At 43.2% G+C, this 20298-nt stretch overlaps 1 protein-coding gene across 5 annotated transcripts in view; it reads left to right on the top strand.

Moving 5' to 3' along the window:
* The window catches only part of DHX57 (DExH-box helicase 57), a 32413-nt gene extending 13786 nt beyond the window's left edge, over positions 1–18627 (top strand). For 4 of the 5 annotated variants that reach the window (XM_067532794.1, XM_067532796.1, XM_067532793.1 and 1 more), the window contains exons 11-24: positions 2596–2650; positions 3905–4110; positions 6007–6123; positions 6562–6658; positions 7553–7726; positions 8075–8275; positions 9428–9704; positions 11364–11459; positions 11553–11636; positions 12094–12228; positions 14462–14536; positions 15203–15337; positions 17343–17543; positions 17672–18627. In XM_067532794.1, coding sequence (XP_067388895.1) covers positions 2596–2650; positions 3905–4110; positions 6007–6123; positions 6562–6658; positions 7553–7726; positions 8075–8275; positions 9428–9704; positions 11364–11459; positions 11553–11636; positions 12094–12228; positions 14462–14536; positions 15203–15337; positions 17343–17543; positions 17672–17815 — 1997 coding nt within the window. In that variant the 3' untranslated portion in view covers positions 17816–18627. Of the gene's footprint in view, positions 1–2595; positions 2651–3904; positions 4111–6006; positions 6124–6561; positions 6659–7552; positions 7727–8074; positions 8276–9427; positions 9705–11363; positions 11460–11552; positions 11637–12093; positions 12229–14461; positions 14537–15202; positions 15338–16087; positions 16173–17342; positions 17544–17671 lie in introns of those variants that run through there. The other variant, XM_067532798.1, reaches the window with a different exon arrangement.
* The last annotated feature ends 1671 nt before the right edge of the window (positions 18628–20298 follow it).

A 20298-nucleotide genomic window follows, 5' to 3' on the forward strand; every position in this document is an offset into this window, starting at 1 on the left:
ACAATGGCATGGGGAGTGTTTCTCACGATACAATGTTACCTAGGCACTGTTATAGCACTGTTTTTAGCTCTATGCTAGAGGTTACAAACAATGTCTAGGGACAAGTGTTTCAGGTTGAGGATTTCCAGCCCCTGGCGATGATCATACCACAGACCTATAAAGGGCAGTCTAAGCATGAAAGTAAAGAATAAATGTACCATTTGTTTATTTTTACTTTATAAAACTGCAAGTCTGTTTGCCTACAAGAATCTGTCCATCAAATAATGTACCGTTATATAGTTTGGCATAAGACCCTCTTATAAATATGTAACATCAATATATTTTATTGCGTTTGGGAAATATCATTGTGTTCCAATGACAGAAGCTCAGTGCTATTTTTTATTCATTTTCTATCTTTTAGCTGTTTATCTCTAGCATGAGGCTTTCCCAACATGAAACAGTTTCCATTTGGCTCTCTTCCAGAAGCTACAGTAGAGTACTTGAAGGCAAGAGGAATTCAGGATATGTAACACTGGTCCTCAGCTGCTATCATACCTCTGTGCATTCCTGGAGCCTTATTTTGTCTCTCAAAATGTCTCTCTTCCTGGGTTAGATCTCATTTCACCTAAATTTTCCTCTTGCTGAGGGATTTCTTCCGAAATCTTATTAACACTGCTGCTTCATGGACAGCAGGGGTTGCTGCTGAGAGCAACATCAAGAATACCTTCCTTCCTTAGGAACAGTGTGCTGCTTACACCCATGCTCTCAGCTGTTGCCTTCTCAGTAGATCAAATACCAAGACTGGGATTTACCCTCTGACTTCCTGCCTGGCAATACTTAGCACCACTTCTGGTGTCCAGGTTCACCAATGAGTTCATGACTAGTCATTCTCGGTGAATTCTGCTCCATAGATAAAGCACTTGTTGAATATCAGTAAATATTTTATGAATTGCTGGCTTCGCTAAATTCACTTAAAATATAGCGAATCAGTAAAGATTAAATTGTTTTGGTGTGTTTTTTTTTTTTTTTTAACTGAATTTGGTAAACGAGCAATTCATAAAAATTTTTAATTGGAGCATTTTTTGGAGATGACTTGCTCCTTTATCAAGTGATATTCCCAGTAAGCACAGTGCCTGGACGAAGAGCAGGTGTTTGAAGCTAAACCTAATAAGCAGAAATGATAATACTGGACATGTTTCAAAGAGTTCGACTATTCCAGATTGCGGCTCTCAGCAGTGGGTGTCTGCCCAGCTAGCCGTGATTTGCATCCTCGTTCTCTTGGGCTCCCTGTTGAGTATTCAATTAGCAACAGTAGCACAAAATGCCTTTTACCCCCTTTGGCTGGCCAGGAGATATTATCCCATTCTGCCAGACGCAGAGTCAGTCACAGTTGTGACCTTCAGTATTGCAACATATTTCTATATGGAAATGAAAAATAGCTACTAAAACTGCAGCTGGTGCAACACACAGCAAACCATCTGCTACTAAGACAGGTCAATGGCTACTCATCAAACATCAAATCATGTTTAAGGTGCTGGTCTTGATCCTCAAAACTCTGAGTGTGCTGGGCCTGAGTTATTTCAGAGACAAGTTCACCTGTTCAAAATGATCAAACTTTCTATGGCAGGGGGATCTGGAAACAGACTACTAGTGGTAAATATACCCAATGACCTGTGATGGGATGTTAGATGGGGTGGGCTGTGAGTTACTACAGAGAATTATTTCTCGGTGTCTGGCTGGTGAGTTGTGCCCACATACTTGGGGTTTAGCTGATCGCCATATTTGGGGTCAGGAATTTCCCCCAGGGCAGATTGGCAGAGACCCTGGGGGATTTTTGCCTTCCTCAGCAGCTTGGGGCATGGGTCACTTGCTGGTGAATTCTTTTGTGGATTCTCTGTACTTGAAGTCTTTAAACCATTATTTGAGGACTTCAGTAACTCAGTTTTAGGTTAGGGGTCTATTACAGGACCGGGTGGGTGAGGTTCTGTGGCCTGTGTTGTTCAGGAGATCAGACTAGATGATCATAATGGTCCTTTCTGACCTTAAAGTCTATGAGTTGGCCTACAGCTCTGGAGCTCCCACAAGAGCCAAGAATGACAAGAAACATTATCTTCAAGACAAAATGCAAGACCCAGCTCTCTGACATAGCTTCCTCAAAACAGGAAAAACAGTCCCTTCTGTTCTGGTAAATTGGGAGTCGACTGAGTATCCAGGTGTACATGTAGGCCCACATTTGGATGTGTGAACATTTATAAAATGCCCAGATATCACACTGAGCATGATAGAAATACCTAGCCAGATGGAAATATGTAGCTTCCTATAATTCTAATACTGCACCAAGTTACTTCGCTACAGGAATCCTCCTTGGTTATACTGGTGAATGCCATCAGTGTTTTAAAAAAGCCTCAGCCATGTGTTCTGGACTGAGTTGTGTTCCGGACTGCAGTGTAGTGCTAAAAGAACCTCCATAATGCTGTTAAGTTCATGGAGGGGGGACAAGGATTCAAGTGGTGAAACACCAGTGTGAGAAATTGTAAACACTATCCCCCGCTCCTGAACTCCACTCCTAAAAAGGTAGCTTGCCTGTTGCTTTAACATTCTCACTTTTTTCTTTAGGTCGGACTTTCCCTGTGGATCAGTTTTTTCTGGAAGATGTAATTGCAGTGACAAGGTATGAAATCATTGGCAGCATTCTCAGAAGTAAACATCCTTTGGAATACTTCCATTGTTGTATGTAGTATAGTTGTTGTCTTGTTGGTCCCAGGATATTAGAGAGACAAGGTGGGTGAGGTAATGTCTTTTACTGGACCAGCTTCTCTTGGCGAGAGAGCCAAGCTTTCGAGCTACACAGAGCTCTTCTTCAGGTTTGGGAAAGGTATTCCAAACATCACAGCTAAATGCAAGCTGGAACAGGTTGTTTAGGATGAATAGATAACATGTATTCTAAAGGACCATTCAAGCCTTACAATGTGTGCTAACTAATTAAGCTAAACAATCTGTTCCAGCTTGTATTTAGCTGTGATGTTTGGAGTACCTTTCCCAGAGTGGCTCGAAAGCATGTTTCCCTCACCAGCAGAAATTGGTCCAATAAAAGACATTACCTCACCCGCCTTGTCTCTCTTTGGAATTCTGACGTGGTGGTGACTTACAGACTGCATCAGTTCTGTATATAAACAAAAAAGATCCTTTAGATTCTCACCTATAATCTGAAGCCTCCAAGTATCATGAGTGTGTTCAGTCTAAAGCTGTACATGTGTCTTATACTACAGTAGTATCTAGAGTTCCCAATTGTTAGACTGTACAGATATACAGTGAGACATGGTCCCTGCCCTGAAGAGTTTACCAGTGGACTACTGTCAAATCTACTGAACTTTCCATTACTTATGGTTCATGTCTGTGGTAGGATTTGTGACCTATTTTATAGATGCAAGTCCATTATATATTTTTATTGTGAACTTCACAACCGATACAAACACTAGAAAGATTTAAATAGTTGGGCAGGACTTTGGAATCCCCTTTGATCTGACATTGTACAAATGTAATCAAAATAGGGCCTAATCTACTTTATTTAAGATTGCTGGAAGCTACATAGAAAATGTTGTGTAGATCTGAATTTCAATTTAGACCTGAATAAAGATCATACAAAAACCCCTTCTTGGTCACACCATCACCACCTCCTACCTGATATTGGAGCCCTTCTTCTTCCAGTGCAAGAAATCCAAGCCATGAGGGTCAGCCCCATGAAACCTATGGAGGACAGAAGAGAAAACTTGGCTATGATTAGCCACTCAAATTCTTTATATGAATTTTAAGGCATGCGGTTACCATGGTGATGGGCATGGTATAATACCTTGAAAGCTTAATTTAAAGGGTAGACAGTACAAACTCCTTTCCCTATGATTGAATTCTCTCTGCTCATGTTCAGGTATGTCTTGGAGGATGGTAGTCCATATATGCGCAACACAAAGCAAAGTCCAGAAGACAAACTTAAAGCAAGACGCAAGAGAACTGCATTAGAAGAAGTAGAGGAAGATCTAAGATGTGCTCACCTCCTACAGGATGACACTACTGTCAAGGATTCAGTCCCAGATCAGCAATTAACTTTTAAACAGCTCCTGATACGATACAAAGGTAATCTCTCTCAAATCTCAAAAAGCATATTTACAAACTCTGGAATGTATTGTAAAGTATACAACATGCATTTTCATAATTTGAGCCTTCATGTTTGTGAAGTTCAACATTCTGGGATACATTAATGGGCGTGTTATATGTAAGACATGGGAAGTAATTGTCCCACTCCAGTCAGCAGTGGTGAGGTCTCAGCTGGAGTACTGCGTCCAATTCTAGGTGCCACGCTGTAAGAAAGATGTGGACAAATTGGAGAGAGTCCAGAAGAGGGCAGCACAAATGGTAAGGTTTAGAAAACCTGACCTATGAAGAAAGGTTTAAAAAAAAAATCTGGGCACGTTTATTCTTGAGGAAAGAAGACTTGTGGGGGACTTGATAAAAATATTCAAATGTGTTAAGGGCTGTTATAAAGAGGACAATGATCAGTTGTTCTCCATATCCACTGAAGGTAGGACAAGAAGTAATTGGCTTCATCTGCAGCAAGGGAGATTGAGGTTAGATATTAGGAAACTTTCTAACTCTAATGGTAGTTAAGCCCTGGAACAGGATATCAAGGGAGATTGTGAAATCCCCATCACTAGTGGTTTTCACGACCAGCCTGTTAAGGATGGTCTAGACATACTTGGTCCTGCTTCAGCTCAGGAGCTTGTCTAGGTGGGACTCGAGGTCTCTTCCAGCCCTACATTTCTGTGTGTCTGTGTTGGTTTGATTAGAAACCATTATGATTAAAAGCCCTCTGCCAGCTGGGAAGATAAATCCCCTTCACAGTTCTACTGTTGAACTAGAGCGAAAGTCTAGCATGAAATAGTTCTTAACATGTGAAAAAGGACCATTTTTTTTTACATATTACCGAAGACATTGCTTTCCCTTTTTAAATACCATGGAGACTTCCACTTCCTTTTTCCTTGTAGTTACCCTTGATGGGTATCTTGGATAAGGAAAGATCTCTCTGCCCTCTTCCACTTGGGTGTCTTTGGAGCTTTCAGAACAGGGGTTCTCCTATTCAACTTGTCATTTTGTGGACCACTTCATAAGAGAGAGAGAAAAGCTGTCTTACAAGCCCCTTCCTCTCAACCCCTAGCTCTCCCCGCTGCTTGATTCTCAGAGAGTTTTCTTCCTCAGATCACTTTGAAGAGCTCCATAGACCATTAGTACAGTTTGAAAGCTGCTGCGTTAAAGACTTCTGATTTTTCTAGAAGGCTGTACTCGGCTACAGGGAACATGCCCATGTGCAGCTCCCATTCCAGGGCTTTGCTGCTGGACTCCACTGGGATGTATACTGACTTGTAAAAGGCTATGTTGTGTTATTCCCCTGCCTTCTTTTCATCGTAATCCTTCACATACAGCTCTGGGCTTGCGTCTTGGGGTGTGGGTGTTTGTGGGGCTGCATATTGTTGTAGCCCTAAAGGGTAAGGGGATTTTGGGGTCTGTTGTATTTAAGAAATGAAATACTGGGAGAAGGCCGGACAGTTTGTGTGTGGGGTCCTGGAGACCTCTGGTGTCAGTCCTCGCCTGCCCCCATGGTCTTCCCAACTCCTGCCTGGTAGCTGTGTAGATGAGTGGTGCTGGACTGGCATCAGTTTGTTCATGGGTTATGGTACACCGGGAGTGGGGTTCATTGGGCATATATGAGACCCAACAAGGTGTGAGGAAGAAGAGAGAGAAGAGTTGGAGGAGTGGGAGAGAAGGACTGCGAGAGACTGTGAATAGGGGAGGGAGGGACAGACTGCACTCATAGGTTATAAACTTACTGTACCCCTCAGCCATATTTACAGGGGTGCAGGATTCTGCTTGGTGAAAGGCTGTTGATCCTTTGCGTAGCCATAACTGTATGCTATATGCCCTTTTATGAGACATCAGCTCACCTGTGATCCTGTCCGGTTTTAATTTCTCTTTCAGGGGTTAGTAAATCAGTGCTAAAAACAATGGCTGCCATGGACTTAGACAAAGTGAATCTTGAATTAATAGAGGCCCTGCTGGAGTGGATAGTCAGTGGCAAACACTCATACCCACCAGGTAACTTGACTGTCCATTGCGGGCTGGGTAGCAGGAATATGTGTAACAGTTACGTGCTTGCCTAGATTGTGCCCAATTGACGCTTTTGTCCATAACATAATTTCCGTAACTTCTGATTTTCTCTGAGGATGTTTGATTGTATCAATGTGGGGAAGCCCCTTATTTCTGTGGGGATGGGCAGAGTGGGAGAGGGGTACACTGGGCCAGCGCAAAAACTGAAACAAAGATACGTACCATTGGCAGTTTGCTGATGTCTTTGTCTTGTCTGCTTAGCTTGTAAATTCTTTGCAAAGGGGTTGATTGTTTCTTGTGAGTTTGTGTAGCACATAGCAAACTGGAGCTCCAGTTTTGACTGGGGCCTTTGTATACTGTTATAATAGTCACATTGAACAGTGCTTTGTAGGTGACCTCTTCTGTTAACTTTTTTCTTTCCCCCAGGTGCTGTGTTGATATTTTTGCCTGGTCTAGCAGAAATTAAGATGCTTTATGAACAGCTACAGTCAAATGCCCTTTTCAATAATAGGCACAGTAAGCGGTAAGCCATGAGTGTCCCAAAACAATTAGTGTGTTGAAGTTAAATCAAGGGTAAAGAAACTGATTCAAAAAGGTTATCGTCTACTTAAACTCTGATATCCATATCCAGTTACAAGTGAAGATTACTTACTGTTTGAGACAGCTGGTGATGGAGAAGGCTTAGATGCTGTTATCTCCCATTTCTGTTCCATTTGGAACAGGTCCTTTATTAGCTATGCACTTTCACATTTGCAATGTAAGTTCTAGTCCCATTTCCTCAAACTGGGGGAGGAAAAGTTGCAGATTTGGTGACCAAGATAAATATAACTTTATCATTTTGGGAGGCTGTCAGATTCTTTGGTCATGGGTGTTGTATAAGAACCTAGGTAGTCTTTACGTGCTATCAGCAATGAGTCTTCATGCAGTAGCTGAGGCAATCCAATGGAAGGCTGAAAAATGTAGTGTCTCACTTTATCTGTTACCTGTTTTGCCCTTCAAAAACTTCTGCATTTTTAGCGCTGTGAAGTATTGGGTATTTCTAAGGTAAAACATTCTAAATTTTGTGGAGATGGGCAAGAAAAAATTCAAGAACAAGGAAAAATAAGCTAATACTTGGAGAGAAACTGTCACGAGCATTATTTAGCTCACAATTTAAATGTTGCATTTAAACAAGAAGTTATTCTCCTGGTTAGTCTGATGTGTTTTGGTCATCAAATTTCTCAGCAGAATCCCCATGCCAAAGTTGTGGAGTGGCATTCCAAAGATGGGACAGGCTTCACGGGCTGCGTGTGGGCTCCGTTCTGAGAATGGGGATGTACAACAGACAGTACTTTGGGCTAAAGCTTGTGTGAATGCACAGGTGTTGGGAGGATGAAATGCTGGAAAAAATAAGCGTGCTGTCATCTTTTTCTTCTAGGTGTGTTGTTTATCCACTGCATTCCTCACTGTCCAGTGAAGATCAGCAGTCTGTGTTCCTTAAGCCTCCTGTAGGAGTTACCAAGATCATCATATCTACGAACATCGCAGAAACATCCATCACCATTGATGATGTGGTCTTTGTGATTGATTCTGGAAAAATGAAAGAGAAAAGGTATTGGATTATTCGGCTGGAACTGTGATCTTGGTGAATTACGTTTTCTGCATGGTATCAGTTTTAAAAAGCTGTCTAACACATCAAAGTATGAATTTATATCTCTTAAAGAGCTGGAGAAAAATTGAAAGAGCCTCATTCCGTAGCTTCCTCTGTCACAGAGCTCCCATTGACTTCAGCAGCAGTTCCATGCATGGCCCAGTTACAGACTTGTATCCATAGTGTTGGCAGTTATGGCCTTCTGAAAGTTATCAGTACCTCTCTGCTTGAGTTTTCAGCATCAGTACTCTTTGCCTGCTTGAAGTGAAACTCCCATGCTCATCAATTTTGACTTGTTTCCTTTTGCAGATATGACCCGAGCAAAGGAATGGAAAGTCTGGAAGACACGTTTGTGTCCAAAGCCAATGCTTTGCAAAGGAAAGGGCGAGCAGGGCGCGTAGCCTCTGGAGTCTGCTTTCATCTTTTCAGTAGCCATCACTATAATCACCAGCTTATAAAGCAGCAGTTACCTGAAATACAAAGAGTGCCTTTGGAACAGCTCTGTCTCAGGTAAACCATTATCAATGGAATCTGTCTGAAAGGGCCAGCTGCCAGGAGGTCCTCTCTCTCCAGGCAAGTACAGCAGGGTTGTTACTTCCCCACCGGGCTCCTGACATCCTGGGAACCAGCCAGCCCCACTCTGGTCACTTTGTTTTGCTGAGTGGCTGTTGATTAATTGCTCTTGTCTGTCTCTGACTGCCACTCTCCCTCTGCTTCAGGGCCTTGGTCTTTCCCCGTCAGATCATTTGTCTGTCCCTTTGCACTCTCCTCCCTGCCTCCCTTCTACCCCCTTCTTCCCTCCCTCAAACCCATCCCCTACTTACCATTTTGTTTACCCCTGTAAACAAAAGTGGTGCTATCAAGATATTCCTCTGATCACTTTGCTGGTATGTTGCATTCCTTTCCTGCATCCCATGTTCGTTGTCTTTAAATTGCAAATTCTTTTAGGGGCAGGACTTTTATATCTTGCTATGTGTTTTGTGCAGCCTGGTTCAATCTCAGTTAGGCACCACCGCAATGTGAATATTAAATAGTGCGGCCTTTAAGGCTCAGCCTCATTCCATACGTTCCTTTACAAAATGGAAACTTGTCGGATGCAAAACAATGCCAGTAAGTTTGTGTCAGAAGGTACGCTTGCAAAGACAAAGCCCAGTGACATTAATGGGAGTCTGTCCGTTGACTTGAATGGGCTTTAATTCAGGCTCTGTGGGATCCAAACTCTTCCCTGATCATTTTGGGCCACTTCTCGAGTTGAATTACGCCTTATCGGCTCTCTTCCAGGAGGAATGACAACTCATTAGGTCTTGCATCATGCTGTGAGGATCATCCGATCCGAGCTTGGTCTGGTGATCTGCAGTAGGAGCAGATTCCCTCGTCATTAGTTTTTTAGCTCACTGCCATGCAGCTGCAATGGCAAGGTGTGGAGAAGAGGCCGTCTGAGATAGTTTAGCCCTTTCCTGTTAAGGGCTTTAAAGAGAAGAATCAGCATCTTGAAGTGGATCAGAAAGTCAGCAAGGAGCCAGTGTAGACCATGGAGTGCTGGCTGGCTGTGCTGCCATTGGCTTGGCCTATCTAGAAAGCAGCCCATGGGAGGGGGCGTTCTGATTAATTTGAAAAAGTTTGCTGCTGTGTCCTACGTCAGTTGTCTTCTTTTCTTTTAAGAATTAAGATTTTGCCGATGTTTTCTGCACATGGCCTTCAATCTGTCTTCTCGCGGCTGATTGAGCCTCCAGGAGCTGAATCTCTGCGTGCATCGAAACTGCGACTGCAGGACTTGGGAGCTTTAACACCAGATGAAAAGCTCACCCCCTTGGGGTATCACTTGGCCTCCTTGCCTGTCGATGTACGGATTGGAAAACTGATGCTGTTCGGCACCATTTTCCGTTGTCTGGATCCTGCACTAACCATAGCAGCAAGTCTCGCCTTTAAGTCCCCTTTTGTAAGTATGCCACTCTAAACTGCATCTGTGCGTCAAGATTTGAAAGTAACGTGTTGTATTCACAAGTGACCATTGCAATGTACTACAGCATACACCTCTTACATTCCTTACCCGGCCCAATTACTGCACAGAGGATGTGTGTGTTAGTATGAAGTGTTTGTATGTCTGAACTGGAAATAGTCATATCATAAGTACATGCACAGTGACAGAAGTCTCAAGAACAGTTTGATCCCAAATTAAAAGCACATGGTATTTTACTGGAGGATGGAATTATTTTGAGCAAAAGCAACTAACTAATTGTTGTTGTTTTCAAATGACACAGGGATATTGGGCACTCTCTGAATAAGCAGAGGGTAAAATAACACCAAGAGAACAGCAGTCTTGTTCAAGAGTGTGAAATTGATCATGGATTGATGTCATTATAAATAGTAACTAGTATATGAAGCTTCAATTTTTAATTCTTGCCGAGTCCAGAAATACAATCTATAAATGTGTGTGCAAGCAATAGTCCTGTTGAAGTTATAGGTGTGTGCTTTACATCTATACCCCCCTATTTTTGGAAGCACTGGTGTTAGTGTTAGTGGAGATTATGAAGCTAACAGTTCTGAGCTGTGACCTCAGGCTGTGTGTGCGCACGTCAGCTTAGCTTGTAAAATCAGCTGCTGTGCTGTATGTCCAGTGGGTGTCGTTTTTAGATATTTGTCTAAAGCAATATACAGCCTCATATCGAAGATCAGGACTGAGCATCTATTTCAGTGTATGGTTTTGCCAGCTTTAGTTAATGGTACAAAATCTCTATTGTGGACAATACAAGTATGAAATTGCCTCTGTAAATCCTTCCCTGTCAGAGCTGCATTAGTTTTGAATGTATTCTAGAGTGCTATAACTGTGTTTGGTGCCCATATATCAACTACAGATCTGTTTTGTTAAATCATAGTTCTAAAATGCCCCATCCCATAACAATTCTCTTTTCATAGAACGTAAGTGGTTTTCAAACTTTCTCTTCTCTCCTTTTCCCTTCACCATTGCACACTTCTCATTTTAGCTTTAATTGTATGAAACTGTTAAGGTTTTTAAAGATGTTTTTTATAGGTCTTGGCCTTGTGCAAATCCAGAGCAGGACTTGGCTTTTAAATATTTGTTTCCTGAGCCACCAGTTAACACATGTAGGGCCTTGTGCCTGATGCAGGGTTCTGCAGAGGCAATTCTCTGAAAGAGAAAGGAAGGTTGTTCCCCAGTACATTGCTCTTGGAAATGCACCCTGATCCTCCCTCCTTCCATTTCTTGACAGTTACATAATTTAGAGTAGGTGAAGCAGAGTTGCTGAGGACTGTTACAGAAGTGAAGCTTTTTATAATATCAGATCTCTGGTCAGTATGCACACCTCCCCTAATGAATATATTGTGGTGGAATGGTTCTGAGATCAATGAGTCACATCATAGAACTCCTACAACATGGGTCTGCATAGGCAATATATCCCGAGAACTTCAGTTACTGCTTAGCAAATTTTTTTTTATCATGGGCATGGGTAAGGGACTGCATCTGATCAGTAACTTACTGGTTGTGTAAGAAAGACAATGTGCATCACAGTTGATAAAGCCTCTGCTTTGAGCAATGAGGGAAGAAGCACAGATGAAATGTGTCAATATATCTATTTAGGTGTCTCCATGGGATAAAAGGGAGGAAGCGAACAAAAAAAAGCTGGAATTTGCAATAGGAAACAGTGATTACCTGGCTCTTCTCCAGGCTTATAAGGTGAGCTAAAAATCAGTGACCCAGATCAAAAGTTTGTACATGTCCTGAAATTTAAAACATTGTTCATAGTTTGGTTTTTTTTCAATTATTTAGGGATGGCGCTTAAGTACAAGAGAGAGTTCTCATAGAAGCTACAGCTATTGCAGGGAGAACTTCTTATCGGGAAGAGTTCTTCAAGTAAGTCAGGTTTCATTCAATATTTTTCAGGATTAATTTATAAAAGACAGTAACCTCCATCATCTTGTCAATCATGTCCCTCTTTATTTCACCTCTCCTTTCTGCCTCATCACCCAATCTTCTTCCGAGTTCAGCCAGGTTAATTGCTGTAACTTTAACCAACTCTCTGAGCCTGTAATCCTAATGTAATCAGACATATTTAACTTAAAAATCAACTGTTAGTTGGGGTTGGTCCTGCTTTGAGCAGGCGGTTGGATTCTGTTTTATTGGATAACATCTTCAAATGAGTACTCTTTCCTGGAGTTCTCACATACACGTTGGTTGTTTTACTGCAAGCAACCCAGGTAAACCTAGGTGATGGTGAGAGATGCCAAAGGATATGTTTAAAATGAGTAATCTGGTATGAATTAAGCTTATATGTACATGGCACTTTTGAAGGCTTTTTGTTTACTTGTAGGAAATGGCGAGTCTAAAAAGGCAATTCACAGAACTGCTGTCTGATATTGGATTTGTGAAGGAGGGGTTAAGAGCCAGGGACATTGAGAAGAGGTGGTCTCGAGGAGATGGTGTTTTGGATGCTACAGGAGAAGAGGTAACTGGCGCGTTAGCACTTTAAACTGCTGCTTTAGTCTCTAATCGGCCTTTGTAGCAAATGTTCACTTTGGTTTGGTGTGCTTGCTGGAGCAGCCTTACCTGACTGTCCAATGGGATTAATGATCACCATTTTCTTCTTTGTCAATCTACCATCCCTCCTCCTTTCTTCTTTGGAGACTTTTATCATATCATAGGCCCGGCGTTATAGACGGCTGGGGTTAGCGTGGGGGGCTTTTGTAGCCTTGGTTCTGTAACACCAAATCTGAGGTGCACACACGCTGCCTAATGAATATCCACTCTGCAAAGCTTCATGATCCTGTGGCAGATGGTGTAGTTCCCACAGCATGGATCTGCACAGGCAGTGCGTTTGGAGGTGGGTCATCTTTCTGTACTGTCCTGGTGCATCTTTCCAGTGTCACCCTGTAATTGCAGTGAGGCAGAGCTGTAGATGATGGTTGTGAGGTCCACACTGGAAAAAATGGCCTCACTCTCTGGCCAGCTCTATAGGATGGAAGGCTTTATAGGCCCCAGATGCTAAGATTGAATCCAGGGACAGTAACAGACCCAACCAAACCAAAAGTCAGGTATGCACCATCCGATGATGATGCAGATCCAGTCACTGGAAATGTCACTAAAGCCAGTCCCTGGCAGGGAGCAGCAGTTCAGCTTATCTAACTGTCACAGCCACATTTTCATCTGTGTCCCTGTCTAAGTTTGTCCACACTAGGCTTTTTTTTTACCTCGAGCTAATTACCAATTAGCTTGAAGTAATTAACATACTGGAGTAGTTAAGGCCTTGTCCACACTGCGCAGTTCACTCGAGTGACTGGCATTCGGGTCTGACTACTCAAACGGGCCTCGCCCAAGTGCAAGGTCAGAGCAGTCACACTCGACTTGCTGGATCCGCACAGGTGCTGCACCATCTGTCAGGTGAGGTGCCGGGCTTTCTGGGGGCATAGCCCAGGGTTCTTAGCGTTTCTCTAATCAGAGCTGTTCTGTGAATTCTTTCACAGTGTATCATGTCTGCTCTTCCTGGGAACGTGTGCAGATGTGGTCTTAGCCCGCCAAGTCAGTAAAGTAAACCACTTCTGTGTTGGCACACACTAGATCGCTGTCTGGCCTACATTCCAAAGAGTGTGAAGGCCTGGATCCAGCCTGGAACAATAACCTATTCTATTTTAGATAGGTTCATTTACCACTCGTAATAATGCTGCAATTAATGCAACTCTCATTTTGGGAACAGGCATATACTGGGTATTAGACATGGTGGAGGGCAGTTCGGCCCTGTGAAAGCTGCAGCATGCTTTGCGAAGGAGACCATGCAGGCTTCATGCACACATGGAGCAGTAGACAGCTGATGTAGGGTTTAATGGCTGTGGAATCACCCTATGCCAGCTGGCAGTTCTGGAGCAGGACAGGCAGCACAGAATGGTGGGACTACATTATGCAAACCTGGGATTATTTGTGGTTTATCTCAGGAATCAGCTACTTATTAGCATGAAATAAATGTTTGGAGAGTGTCCAGATTAGCTATTACAAACATATTAATTATTGCAAGTTAATTGGCAGTCAGCTTAATTAAAGGTTAAAAAAGTGTAATGAAGACTTAACCTGCGAGTGCAGAATCCACTAACTGCTCCTAATATGAAGTACACAAGTGCTTCAAAAAGTGGGTACCAACTGTGTCAGTAATTTAGTTTTAATAGTCATGTTCTATAGCAGTGGTTCTCAACTGGAGGTACGCATATCCCTGGGGGTACGAAGAGATCTTCCGGGGGTACAGCAACTCAAGATGTTTGCCTAGTTTTACGGCAGGCTACATAAAAAGCACTAACAAAGTCAGTACAAACTACAATTTCATACAGACAGTGACTCGTTTATACTGCTCTATATACTCTACACTGAAATGTAAGTACCGTATTTGTACTTTGATTTATTTTATAATGATATGGTAAAAATAAGATAGAAAGCAATTTGTCAGTAACAGTGTGCTGTGACTCTTGTATTTTTATGTCTGATTTTGCAAGCAAGTCGTTTTTAAGTGAAGTGAAACTTGGGGGTACGCAAGACAAATCAGATTTGTGAATGGGGTACACTTGTCTGGACAGGTTGAGAGCCACTGTTCTATAGTGAATCAAGAAATCTCTGCTTTTTACTGAAATATCACTGCTATGAGGCATGTAGGCAGTAACCTGGGACTGCAACACTTATTATACGTCTTTATTTCGCAGGCAAACTCTAATGCAGAGAACATCAAGCTGATATCAGCGATATTATGTGCTGCTCTGTATCCCAATGTTGTCCAGGTAAGAGAGCGCTTTTTTCCATGTTTGTTTGCATCCCTCTCCCTTTTGAATGGCAGGTCTGTACTGAATATTTTGTTTCTGGCTTACTCTGGCAGACTGCCTCCTGTTTAAGGTCTGATACCCTCGCGGATCCTGCTGCCCCTGTTGCGTTAGGCCTTGGCAACTGAACTCCGGTTTACAAACTTGTGTAGCCAGCTACTGCCCTTGTTCCAGCAGACTTTTATTTTTAGTGTGATTTTAAGATGACAGGAGCATGCATCAGTAACCACAGTAGGCCACGGTTTGAACATGAATAGAAGGAAATGAATTCTGGGATAAAAGCCTTAACGTTAAAAAAACCAAATCCCAAACTATGCTAGTTTTGCAGAGTGCTGACAATTCTGGTAACTGGGGATCTTGATACTGCCAAAGTCACCTCTGGACCGAGACCAAGCAAAAACTTATCCCAAAGGTATTTTTGTTTGAGAGTTATGAACAACTGAAAATATTGGGTTAGATGCAAGTTGGAATGCAGCCTTATCCACAGTGGCTTTTTTTAATGTTCACTGTAACACTTCATGTTGTTGACGGAGTAATAGACATGGGGAAAGACTTTACTTGGTGGAGTGGGGGGTGTGTGAGAGAGAGAGATTTATTTTATTACTATTTATTATGTTCACATTTTAGGTGAAAACTCCAGAGGGGAAATACCAGAATACCAGCACAGGAGCAGTTAAAATGCAACCAAAGGCAGAGGAGTTGAAGTTCATTACAAAAAATGATGGTTATGTTCACATTCATCCCTCCTCAGTGAATTACCAAGTAAGGATTTTCTTTCCAACTCGTCAAATTTTTTAAAAAGACATTACTTAAACTAAATGCTGCTTGGATTATGAACTAGTGCATCGACCAGTCTTGGCAACGGCATGATTGAAATCCTCTCATTGATGGGGTTTAAAGAATAGCACAGATCACAGTTAAGAGCCTCTATTGCAATAGATGACAGAAACTCAAATCATGAAATTAGATTTGCAGGGTCAAGCAATTCCATGCCCAGATTTTCACACTTGCAAGTCCACTTTCATGCAGTTACCTCAGCTGCAGAGGATTGTGCATGTAAGGATCACAGTTGTCCATGCAATCTCAGCAATTGTGCATGAAATGGCAACTGTTCGTGGATGTAGCAACTTTCCACTGGCAAATTTACTGAACACGTGGGTTCTTATTTCTACCACTGAAATACTTGATTTGTAAATAATTCGCTGTTGAAATATACAGTATCACAGGAGGGAAACGTCCCATTGAACGGGTGTTGTTTTAATTAAAGCAGTACATGGTAACGCTAGTCTCCTTTTCAAGGATACAAATTAGCTGTTACATTTAACAATATAATACAGATTTTAACAACATATGCAAGTATTGTAACACATGAGTGTTTATAAATCTATCCTGGTAAATCAGTCTGAGTCTAAACTAACCTAAGACTGATATTTACATGTCAAATTTTCCTCGCTGTCCTACATGAGCAGGGGGAACTCAATGCACTGTCAGTAATTGGCTGATTTCTTATAGGCCTCATTGCTGAAGTGGGTCCTGAGGAGAGATTTGCAAGACAAGAGGGTAGTGTCCTAGAGGATCAGTTCAGGGAGGCCATGCTGTGAGTAGAGGCAATATGGAAGTGGCACAGACACTTGTGGGAGATTCTGATGAAGGGAAAAATGAAGCTGGCATCAGAACCAGAGCACAGGAGATGGGGGTGGAAGAGAGACAGGATTATGTTGTACATGACACTGTGAGCTCTGTAGTGGCATGTTTGATTTGTTTGTATTTCTAAATGCCATTTGGTCCCTGCAGGCAGCTGCAGCAAAACCCTCTCGCAGCTGTGGAAAATGCTGAAGTGTGGGAAGAGGGCAGTAATTCCCGGGCAGATTCTGATGAGCAACCCCCCTGTCCTGGAGGAGAGCATCCCATGCATCCAGCAGCTCCTCCCTGTCCCCGCTGTCAGAGCCTGGGATGCACAAAAGGGACACAAATATTACAGGGATGAATAGAAGTACCTGTGTAGGGAGAGTGAGACCTGGGGGGAGAACAAGCAGAGCCACTGGGCTTTCCCACCAGCAATGCTGGATAAAAATCAATGATTTTTTAAAAATAAAAAAATAAATAAAGTTGGATTTTTTTATTTAAAGGGATATTTTTTTATTTTCTTGTTTAAATTGTTTCTTTTTAAAAATAAACCTGTTTAAAATTAAATTAAATTTAATACAAAATATGTTAAAGCCTAACCTTATCCCTTACATTTAAATAGCAAAATAAATATACTGACTGCATGAGCATCCATCAGAAACTTTGAGTCAAAGGCTGCTTTTCTGTATAAAGAAAGATGTTTTTCCCGATTCTAACTTTTCAGGTCAAGCTTGGTAAATATGGCACAGTAGGTCAGCCTCAGTAATTTAGGAGACTGTATCATTTTCAAGAGACTTAAGCAAGTAAGAACTTAAGCATATTTGAAAATTTTCCCAGGCTGACATGAAATAATCAGTTTAATTCAGTACCTACAGTTAATCTTTCTGTTTAATAAATCCTTTAGTTGTAAATGTGAAATATGTTTTGATAAGAGAAGTTTGTGTCCAAAACATTTGAGGTTGTTCTGTATAATAAAAATAAAGTTTAGATGCTGTTTTATATGCAAAGGGAAGTGAGCAGGCCCAGATCTGCCAGGGAATGGGGATCAGATTTATCCCTTAACTGAACTGTGTGCTCGGTGATATTCACATAATCACCTTTCTCACTCCTGACTGACTGCATCTGGCACTGAATGTTTCAGACGAGGCACTTTGACAGCCCCTACCTGGTGTATCATGAGAAGATAAAAACCAGCCGGGTGTTCATCAGGGATTGCAGCATGGTGTCGGTGTATCCACTGGTCTTGTTTGGAGGAGGGCAGGTCAATGTGCAGCTGCAACGGGGAGCGTTTGTCATTTCGCTTGATGATGGATGGATTCGTTTCGTAGCAGCCTCCCACCAGGTAATGGAAAAAAAGAGCAATATTGTGAGTGCTTCAAACCTTGCGCAGCTTCTGTAACACACAAATGAGATTTAGAGTACAGGGGAGAAGTTATTTCATGATATTTGTGTGTTTCCTATTTGCTTCAGGTTGCAGAGTTGGTGAAAGAACTACGCTGTGAACTAGACCAGTTACTCCAGGATAAGATCAAGAATCCCAGCATGGATTTATGCACATGCCCGCGAGGATCCCGTATCATTAGTATGATTGTAAAGCTTGTGACCACCCAGTAATCTGAGAAGCACTTTTATAAAGATTCACTGTTAACTATCACCTGGAAATGCACTCTAGTATCATGATGTTTTTGTGTTGTCAAAGTGTGGCGCTGATCCTGGTCGAACTAACTTGGTAAACGGCCCATCTTAGCTTTCTGAAAAATAGTCAAAGAAATAAACCTAAGCAAAATGTTTCTGCCAAAAATGAAAGGGTTCACAGAACAAACTAAGGAGTGCAAAACTGGCAATTTGCCTGATAGTAATAGAAAACTTCACATCAGAGAAGAAAATTTACAATTTGTTAAAAAAATGAATGCTGTTAAGTGCTGAGACTATATTTTATGTATTCTCATCTTTGTCAGTGTTATATTTTTTCCAGTACAGCACTTTTAACTGATTTTTGTTAAGCAGTGTGCCCCTTGGAGCAACATAATTATCAGGGGGCAGAGAGAGAACCTTGCCCGGTCAGGCTTCCCAGAACTTTTCTAAATTCAGTGTAAGCTGCAAGGGAATGCTAAGTTAAGCTACCCAACAATATATACCCTACTTCTGCCCCTGTGCCTTTTGTTATTACCTCAACAACTGTACATTTGACCACAACGGTTAACTCGGTTCCCCTAGGGATGCCTATTATCCAACAGCCCTTTACTTAACTACCATTTCCAAACCCACAGTACTGGTGGGGAGAAGGATAATGCAGTGCTCTTTTAGAGCATGGTTGGCTAAGAGCGGGCCTAGAAGGCTGGCACCCCTCAGGGGCAGAGGTGGGGGCATGATCTGTGATGTGAAGTACTAGTGGCACTGCAGAGATTTGTGCCTGGGGGGTGGAGGAGCAGAATGCACGTGCTGCTAGGTGGCTGAACACAACTGTCTCTGAGAGGTGGACCAACCTTCAGTATTGTACAATCCAGTCTGTGTAATCACAGGTGATGGTGTTCAGACAGAAGATCCACACTAGGCTGAGGAGTGATATCATACATTAAGGTTTGAAGAGCAGAGCCAAAAGGCAAGTTGGATGTGGTTTATAAAGCCAGGAAGCTGGTAACAGAAGAGGGCCCCTGGTAGGGGAACTATGTAGTGACCTGGCTGGAGGGCCGAATCACGAAGGGGAGCTGCGATTCCTGGAATGAGAGAGGGGCCACAGTGCGAGGAAGAGACGGAATGACGGAATGCGACCGCCGGGGGGGACCTGGTACGGCTAATTGCCAGAACTGCCGGCAGGCGGCGCCGTCCGCCAGTGTGTGTCCCTCGCTCTGTGCAGTGGGGGCTCCAATCAGAAAGAGTTTTCACAGTATAGGAGGAGCAAAACCACCTAGCACTGGCGTAGACCCATTGTGAGATGAGATTTGCCGTAGTGCTAGTGCTGATGCAGGAAAGACAGATGTGTTTAATATTTCTGTTCTCTGTTTGGACAGCAGCAGGCCCAGGGTCTAATGTTGCATGAGGATGCTGCAGTGCTTTCTAGTCCGTTAGCGATCAAGGAGGCTGTTAGACAAAATTTAACAGGGACTACTGCAATACCAGAAGGGCTGCGGGTCACGATTGAGGGGCATCAGCAGAGCTGGGAGGTGCAGGGGGACTCCAGGGCCAGAATAGCAGTGGGGGCATCAAGTCAGGACAGAGAAGCATTGGCAGAGCTATGGAGGGGAGCCCAGGGCTGGGATAGCAGGGGGCTGTGGGTCTGGATGGAGGAACACTGGCAGATCTGTGGGGTGGGAAAGCTTTCCCTGACATCCCATCTTGCCAACTGATCAGTGGGGCACTCTCGAGCATTCCCCAAAGCCCCACCCTGGCCTCGTTTCCTTCCCACCCACCATCCTTCAGGGTCAGTCCCTGGATCCCTCCAGCCCCCCACCCCAACTGGCTTCTTTCCCTCCCCAGGCTGCCTCCAGCCACCCACTTCGGCCACATCCAGGGGTGCCATTTAGGTAGAGCGGAACCTGCCCCCCCCCCCCTTTTTGTACCCCGCACCAGCCAGGAGCGACTTCTCCTCTACCATCCCCTGCCCCTCATGGGCTGGGGTTGTTTCCCTCCAAAAACAAAATCTGAAATGGTGGCCTTGCACACTGGCCTTCCCCCACTATCCCAGGGCTGTTCTCTGGTGTCTCCTTGGTCCCTCCTGTGGCCTCCTTTCTGTCCCTCTGCTATCCCAGAGCCCCGCTGTTGGTTCTGGACACTTAGTGATCTATGTGAATACCAGTGAGACACGGTATGCCCGATTTGCAGATCGATAAGGTTTGATGTGCAAGGTTTTCTATAGCTATACTAGTTGAATACAAAGCCTTAAATTAACGACAATATATCATACTTACTCCTGGAGCGCTAAGCAGTCACTCAGAGGCTGTATACAGGAATGGCTTTCTTCAGGGGCCCCGCCGGGGAGTCAGTGGATCCGCTGGTCGGACCGGCAGCACCTTCCGTGGAGTTAAGTGTTGATGGAGCGCACCCCCCACCCTTGTCTAAGCAGTGACTTCTTATACCCTTCCATAAACAACCTTCAC

Source organism: Emydura macquarii, unplaced genomic scaffold (genome assembly GCF_026122565.2).
Source record: "Emydura macquarii macquarii isolate MOO-44397 ecotype Brisbane River unplaced genomic scaffold, CSIRO-AGI_Emac_v2 contig_3305, whole genome shotgun sequence".
Taxonomy (NCBI): Eukaryota; Metazoa; Chordata; order Testudines; family Chelidae; genus Emydura; species Emydura macquarii.